Genomic DNA, 8,701 nt, shown 5'->3' on the forward strand with positions numbered 1-8,701 from the left:
TCTAATTTATACAACAGTCCAAATGTAGCTAGGTTATGAGTGTCACTTAACATTCATCAATTACACATTCAATTTACAATTCAAAACACACAAAAATCATTTTTAAATTAGAAAATACTTCAACATTAAATTAAATCAATTACAATTAATTAAAAAATTCCAAACTTTCAAAAAACTATAAAATTTTGAGGCCGAAAAAACAAACACACTATTTAGAACTTATCACAGCTGTATATGTGTGTTTTTATTCAATTATGGAACGGTTCTCAATATTGACAATGACTCAGTCGAATTTTAAATAAATATCAACTTTGAAATCGATTAAAAAAATATAATTCTATTTAACACAAAGTACATCTTTACTGTCTGCCGTAATGTTGACTCGCTCTAATTTCACAGCATACATTATTTGTCATCTATAGCAAAATTAGGCTATGACTTTGACGTGTCATATACTGCGGGATCGTTGCTCCCTTAATGCAGTTCAGTAATTGTGACGAACAAGAAAAGTAAAGTAAAGTAGGGTGATATAATGTGACTTTCCATAAGCAACATAATATTAATATGCTCTATTGTATCTTTTCAAAAGTAACGTGTTCATCCGAAAAGATACTCAAGGAGCTATAATGTGACTTCCCATAAGCAACAGATGCTCTCATGTATCTTCTCAAAAACAACGTGTTGCATCCGAAAAGATACTCAAGGAGCATTAATGTATATTTCCATTAGCAACAGATGCTCTTTTGAACCTTCTCAAAAGTAACGTGTTGCATCCGAAAAGATACTCAAGGAGCTATAATTTGACTTTCCATAAGCAACAGATACTCTTTTATATCTTTTCAAAAGCAACGTGTTGCATCCGAAAAGATACCAAGTAGCTATAATGTGTGACTTTTCATAAGCAACAGATGCTCTTTTGTACTTCTCAAAAGCAACGTGTTGCATCCGAAAAGATCACAAGGAGCTTTAGTCCTTAACAACACACAGCAACACAGCCTATCAGCTGACATACGTTCAACAAGCTCTTTCCATTGTTGGTGATACGTTGCAACTCTCTCATTCATGAAGAATCTCTGTGTGTAGGGAGCTTCCTCCATCTAGGAATCTAGGGTCTCTGAAGCGTGATGTTTTTGCAAAGCCTTGATATTACCCCGCGAAATATTAAGTTGATCGAGTTTAAGTGAATCTAAAAGTTTAAACTTGAATCGGTTTTTCTCAGTGCATTTAACTAATCCAGGTTCAGTTAAACTAGTTTAGCGTTAAGTTGGTAATAGAATGTCATCGTTTATAATATAGGAAGGGTAATTTTTAAGGAAATTTGCTATTTGTTTACAAACCATCAGTAAATTGAGGTTATTTAGCTACTATTTTCTTGTTCAAGATCCACAGAGCTGTAAGCTGTACGGTAATAAAAGTGAAAAGCGATCAAGAAATTCTTTAAAAACTTATGTTTTTATTGGCACAGAAATAAATAATAAATGTAAGATAAAAAAGTTATTTTGTTACGCTTGAATCTACTACGGTCTTCCTCGTTTATTAGAAATCTCTCAAAAGCAAAATATCTCAGTTATGTGTTATTAAAACCATGTTTTCTAATCAAAAATCACTAATAAAAATTGTCTTATTTCTATCAAGTGGCTTACTTATCAAACACTGATTGGCACTTGCTTTACTCAAGCAAACCGTTCTCTATACCATCCCAGAAATTTGAATGATTCGTTTTTGCCCATTTTTCTCAGTTCCAAAATTTCTTCGCAGTCATCTCTATCAATCGCATTAAAACCTTCGGTCAATTATATCAATAATAATCACTAAACCTAAATATTATATCGTCTACAGAAGCATTAAAAACAAACATCGAAGAATAATTACTATTAGCTGTTTCCCATAAATTCTACAGATGTCTAGTTACTCTAAATTATTTGGTAATTATTTGGTTTAAAAACCTCCTTTTTTGGTATCTATAAAAGCCTCCGCTTTAATGTATCTTTCCATAAGCAACATATACTCTTTTGTATCTTCTCAAAAGCAACGTGTTGCATCCGAAAAGATACACATGGAGCTTTTTTGATTGAATGAAAAAGACTAAGAAATTGCCAAAACCACAGATTTATTGATACTAGAAAGACCGGTTTTTCGTTATTACACCATTGTCAATCTCTGATAACTAAAACTAAATACAAGAGCACAAATTTTACTAGTAGGCGAGTACTGCTATTGGTCAAGGCATGAACGCCTTCCATTGGCCCAGCTAGACAGTCTCCTCCCACTCAACGGTGTGACAAAATGGCGGCTTAAGCACACATCTCCTTGATAACAAATTTATTTCAGTACAAATAAGACCAAGAAAACAAGTGTGAAAGATATTAAAACAATATTTAAATGGAAAAACTATTGACTAATGTATACTTACAATTTTATGATAAAACTAAATTCGTAGTGTTGTATTGGTTGAAATGAATCTGGTCATTTAACTATACTGGGGATTTTCCTTAATTACTCTTGTTATTTCTAAGCCTCTAGAGTATTCAAAGATCTGCCTTTGTTATTACATGCAGAAACTAAACATTCTCCTTAACTGTGAACTTGTGATTATTTGTTATCAAATGTTCTGCAAAGTTAGATTCCCCATTTATGGCAGGCGTTCATGCCCTCGACCAATAGCAGTACTCGCTGCTAGTATAAATTCTGCTGCTCTTGTATTTAGTTTGTTTATCAGGGATTGACAATGGTGTAATAACCGAAACGGTCTCTCTAAGTATCAATAAATCTGTGGTTTTTGACAATTTCTTCAATCTTTTTCATTCAATATGAATAATTACCACAATATCAATTCTCAACTACACAAAAAGTGAAAAAAGAGCTTTTTAGGGCCGTTTACAGTGCAAACTGTACCTTCAGTGTAGTTTAAGCTAAAGCTTAAACCAATCTGGATTTTTTTTGGTTTAAACTAAAATTCTGTTTGCACAGTATCAGTTTAAACTCTGTGTTGAGTTTAACTCTGGAAAGTTTAAAACTCCAAAGCAGGAGGTTTAAACCAAATAATTTGGATAACTTGACATCTGAAAGATTTGATGGGGAAACAGCTGATAGTAAATAATTTTTCGCCCCACTTGGATGTAATGAGCTGGTTTACGTGCCTCATATGGAGGCCGAAAGTGATTGTTTTCTGACCAGGCCGGTAAAATTTTTACGGCCCTAGGGCTGTAAAATAACCTTGAAGTCAGCTGATTCTGATTTGATGTGAACGTGTTTACAAAATAGTTTATGAAACGGAATCAGTTAATGCTTCTAGAATTGAATAAAGTTTTTGCAATAAGATACTATCATTTTATTTGGATGAATGAAATACAAAGATAATTATAAACTATTCAAATTCAATTTTCAGAGTATAATAGAATCTAACCTCAAACCTCCTAGTACAGCAGTTTATCACGGAACATGGTGGATAAACGGAATCATTTTATGCTTCTAGAATTCAATAAAGTATTCTGTAATAATATACTATCATTTTATTTGGATGAATAAAATAAATAAGATATATATTAACACTATTCAAATAATTCGATTTTCAGAGTAGGATAGAACTTCTAACCTAAACTTCCCGTTAACATACAGATTGGCCAATTTCAAGTGTGCTAAAACAGCTGATCAAAAACTTTTCATTATTTGTGTTTATCATTCAATAATTAAAACATTTATAATAATATCATCTTATTGTCCTTTGGAAGAATAAAAAGTATAAACTCAACCTCTTACATAATTTAACATAATCTTTAGGTTATTTAGACAAATCAGAATAAAAAATAAAAATACTTGGACATTTCTTGATATTCAGATTACCTCAGATTTGCTAGAGCTATGATATTCCACTTTTGCTTCGGAAGTGCTTATAATAGACAAATATTCTCATATTATATTGTTTTTTTCTGTGTGGCGAAAAATAACGTTCTCACCATGGGCAAAAATGTTTTTCCGGCTCTCAATCTTTTCTAGCCCTCGGCCTACGGCCTCGGACTTGAAAAAACCGATTTCGAGCCAGAAAAGTCTCATTTTCGGCCCTAGGTGCGAAATATACTATTTCAAAGGTTGTTTTTAATGCTTCTATAGACGATAGTTATTTATTTAGGTTATTAATAGTGAATCATTATTTGAATGTAAATATAATTATAATAGAAGAATTGATAGAAGTTTTTGATGCGATTGATAAAGATGACTGCGAAAAAATTTTGAAAGAGAAAAATATTAGACAAAAAACGAATCATTAAATTTCTGGGATGATAGAAAATTTTTTAAACGGTTTGCTTGAGTAAAAGCAACTGCCAATTAGTATTTGATTAAATACACCACTTGATAGAAAATAAGACAATTTTTAACAGTGGTCTTTGATTAGAAAACATGTTCTTAAAACACATAACAGGATATTTTTCTTTCGAACGATTTTTAAAACAAGGAAGACTTAGTAGATAAGCGTAACAAAATAACTTTTTCTTCATTCTAAAATATATTTTTTGGTGCCAACTAAATAAAAATTATATCTATTAGTAATATAGCATTCCATCATTTTATGAAGAACTTCTTGATCGCTTTTCACTTTATTACCGTACAGCTTAAAGTTCTGTGGATTTGGTACGAGGAGATAGTAGCTACATAACCTCAATTTACTGATGGTTAGTTAACAAATAGGTAAAACAAATTTCCTGTAAAATCAGCCTTCCTGATATTATGAACAATGACATTCTATTACCAATAACGCTAAACTAGTTTAACTTATACTGGATTAGTAAATGCTCTGAGAAAACCGATTCAAGTTTAAACTTTCAGATTAACTTAAACTCGATTAACTTAATCAAGTTTAGCAATCTATATTGTGCAAACGGCCCTTAAGTATCAAAAATCTGTGGTTTTTGACAATTTCTTAGTCTTTTCATTCAATATGAATAATTACCACAATATCAACTTCTCAACTACACAAAAAGTGAGAAAAGAGCTTTTTAGAGTACCGCAAACGGAATTTTAGTTAAAACAAAAAAAAATCCAGATTTGATTTAAGCTTTAGCTTAAGCTTACACCGTGCAATCGGCCCTAAGTCAAACAAGAAAACACATAGATGTTGGGAATGCAATGTGAATTTGAATTTTGAATTTGAATTTGAATTTTGACTTTAATTTTGAATTTGAATTTGATTTTTGAATTTGAATTTTGAATTTGAGTTTTGAATTTGAATTTTGAATTTGAATTTTGAATTTGATTTTCAAATTTGAATTTCGAATTTGAATTTTGACTTTGAATTTTGAATTTGAATTTGAATTTTGAATTGAATTTTGAATTTGATTTTTGCTTTGAATTTGAATTTTAATTTTGAATTTGAATTTGAATTTTGAATTTGAATTTGAATTTGAGTTTGCATTCTCTGTATACTTACAACCATCTTTTCCTTGAGAAGACTCGATATGGAGTTGATACTGGTGATTGAGTTGCCGGGAGAATGGTCTGGTATTTCATAGTTTCCTGTGAGTCGCCTGTGCTCCCCTATGCACCATTGGCATTACTGATTTTTTCCTCGCATTCCGAACTGGCACCCTGAAAACCATACAAATGAATACTATAACTCAAATCAGAACAAAACTATTAATCATTCATTACACAAGTTGGTATACTCCAATCAAAACAAATCAATATAAAATTATTTTGAAGTCACAATCACTATCACAGGCTATAAGCCTGTCTTTACTTTCCTTGCTCTATTACCATAGTTAAGGAAAGTATCTTCTTCTTCTGCTTCAATCGTCGATTGGTTGGCAGCTTTCCATCTTTGTCTGTCCAGAGCCAGCGTTTTTAGTTGGGTATAGCTCTGGACCCCAAGATCCCGGTTATCTGCTTCAAATATTGTAGCCGGGGTCTTCCACGAGCCCGTTGTCCACTGATTGCACCTTCCAGTATTGTTAGCGTGAATTCGCTGTGTCTTATAATATGTCCTATCAAGAATGCCGTCTGTCCCTGAGAGATTTCAATAGAGTTTTTTGTGTCTCTTCAGCCCTTTGAAATACTTCTTCATTTGTTATTCTATCGGTCCATTTTATTTTCAGCATTCGCCTCCAACACCATACTTCAATGCATTAATTGCCTTTTCTTCCGCCTACCGATAGTCCATGTCTCTGATCCCTATAGTGCAATACTCCAGATACAACTCTTTATAATCCTCTTTCTCAAATCCAAATTCAGACTTTTGGAGGAAAGCACTTCCGTTTATTGATGAAAATGGCCTTGGCTTCTCAAGGAAAGTATAGCTTCCAAAAAATCTGTGTGGTACACTCTTAAACTTTCCTTGCTCATATTTGAAACTACGATCAGACTTTTGTATATGGGTATATATAATTGTTTTCAGAGTACTTTTTCCTTTGTGAAAATTGTGAAATTCGATGATTTTTTTTCAAGTTGTCATTTTTTTAAAGTCGTCAAAACAGCTGTTTTAGATGAAATATCTCGACTATGTGTGTCTTTTTATAAACTGCTCTACTACCTACCTCACGCACGAGAAGGAGGTTACAAGTCCATTTCTCAAGAATCGGGTGGACCCCCTGTTAGTTTCCCAGGAAGGAGACTCATGCCAGTGGATAGAGCTGATAAATACTATACAGGTGTATGAATTTGAAAAAAATCGGTCAGTAATTTTTGAGAAAATGGTGAAAAACATTGTTTTTTTTAGTAATTATCCGCCATTTTTCTCAAAAATATTACGGAGCTCCTGTAATTTTCTGAGAAATGAGACTCATGTCACTTGATAGGGCTTATAAATAGCTATCCATTTAAAATTTGAAGAAAATCGTTAGAGCCGTTTTCGAGAAAAACGTGAAAACATGGTTTTTTTAGTAATTATCCGCCATTTTTTCCGCCATCTTGAATTGAATTTTATTGAATTTTTTATTGTCGGATCCTTATGGTATAAGGACCTCAAGTTTAAAATTTCAAGTCAATCGGTTAATTAGGAATGGAGTTATCGTGTTCACAGACATACAGATACACCACACACACACACACACACACCACACACACACACCACACACACACACACAATCATTTTTTTGGACTCAGGGGACCTGAGTCCCCTTATACCTTGAAACGCATAGAAAACATGAATTAGAGAACCTTTTTTTGGAAGCATACTTTCCTTACTCATGGTAATAGGGCAAGGAAAGTAAAAAAGTCTTATCCTATACTATTAAACGGCAACTTCTGTTAATATTTTGGATGTTAGATTTTATATTTTGTATTTCCTGGATCTCGAAAACGGCTCTAACGATTCTCACAAAATCAGAACTTAGTAGGTTTATAATATAAAGATTCGTTTGCACTAGGTCTCTCCCTGGGAAAACTCGCTGAAGGACACTAAAGGGATAATTATTATCATCCTTGGAAAAACAGCTGATATTAATATTATTTCGTCGCCTGTTGGTGATGGAAGTGAGTGAGCGAGTTGGTGGATTAGTGTGTGGGACTGTGTCAAAATTCAGACTCAGCTGTTGAAATTTCGTAATCATTCAATCAGGTACTTAGTGCCGGTTGCAAATTATGTATTTGGGTTATTTTCAATCCTGTTTAATTCCAGTAGATCCATCTTTTTGAAATGGTCCTCTCTGATTTGCTTTACATGAAGTTAAGCAGGATTAAAATTTGACTGGCTCTGGGAATCAATCTCATTACTGTGATTAGATAGAAAATTTCTGTATGATGTTTGTTATAATTTCAGACACAGACCAACACACAAAAATCATGTTTTTGGACTCAGGGGACCTGAAACTTGATATTGATTCTATTCATCACTGTAATTGGCTGATCTCCCCCTCATTTCTCTTTGCCATGATAATAATTATGTACTTGCTTCGGCAGTACATATACTACAATTGGAACGATACAGAGAAGATTAGCATGGCCCTGCGCAAGGATGACACGCAAAATCGTGAGCGTTCCACATTTTTTTTTTTTTTTTTTTTTTTTTTTTTGGTAGAGAGTTAGTGGGGAGGATATTTTTATTATTCTTCCCAAAGAATTGACATTGATAGGTCCAAAGCTCCGCCAATTTATGTAGATACATACCAATATGATTATTATCTATAGTTATTATTTACAATTGCTTTTTCATATCATATACAGTTCTATAGTTATTTTCCTAGTCTATATTATGTAAATTCATCTATAATTTTGCTGTATTGTAACTATTGTATATAAGTGTATAAGCCAGTATATATTGTATCTACAAAATAAATACTCAATCAATCAATCAACCACATATTCCCCCAAGTCAACAGTAATTTTGTACGGACTATATATATGTTTGAATGGGTATACTACCAGGTGATTTCGTAGCTGCCTGATGCTGTAGGCGTACTGGTGAGGATAGCGGCAGAGGACGGTACGTATGGTACTCACTTGGCGGCACTGCTCCTCCTCTGTCCCTCCTCAGCCAATCCTCCTCCACCTCCTCCTCCGCGGCCCCCTCCTACCCCTCTCCTCCTCATCGTCATCCTCTTCGTCGTCGGTTGTCGTCGCACGACACAGTCGCTGACGTGTCGCTTGTGTCGTAGCCACCCCCACCGCCGACACGTCGCTACGTTGCCGCTCGGGCGTCAACTGAAACAAACATTTACAATTAATCATTTATTGTACTAGTAGTTCTGTGAACAGTAGACCTCACGCAGTA

At 33.6% G+C, this 8,701-nt stretch overlaps 1 protein-coding gene and 1 non-coding gene across 2 annotated transcripts in view; one reads left to right on the forward strand and one right to left on the reverse strand.

Annotated features, from left to right (window-relative positions):
• The window catches only part of LOC111063663 (myogenesis-regulating glycosidase), a 42,562-nt gene that overhangs the window by 32,489 nt on the left and 1,372 nt on the right, over positions 1-8,701 (reverse strand). The window contains 2 exon segments of the mRNA XM_039435355.1: positions 5,426-5,532; positions 8,505-8,631. Of these exon segments, the coding sequence (XP_039291289.1) occupies positions 5,426-5,532; positions 8,505-8,631 (234 nt within the window).
• LOC120353182 lies at positions 7,875-7,980 on the forward strand. Its single transcript, XR_005572221.1, has one exon. It is a non-coding gene; the product is annotated as a U6 spliceosomal RNA (small nuclear RNA).

Source organism: Nilaparvata lugens, chromosome 9, assembly GCF_014356525.2.
Source record: "Nilaparvata lugens isolate BPH chromosome 9, ASM1435652v1, whole genome shotgun sequence".
Classification (NCBI taxonomy): domain Eukaryota; kingdom Metazoa; phylum Arthropoda; class Insecta; order Hemiptera; family Delphacidae; genus Nilaparvata; species Nilaparvata lugens.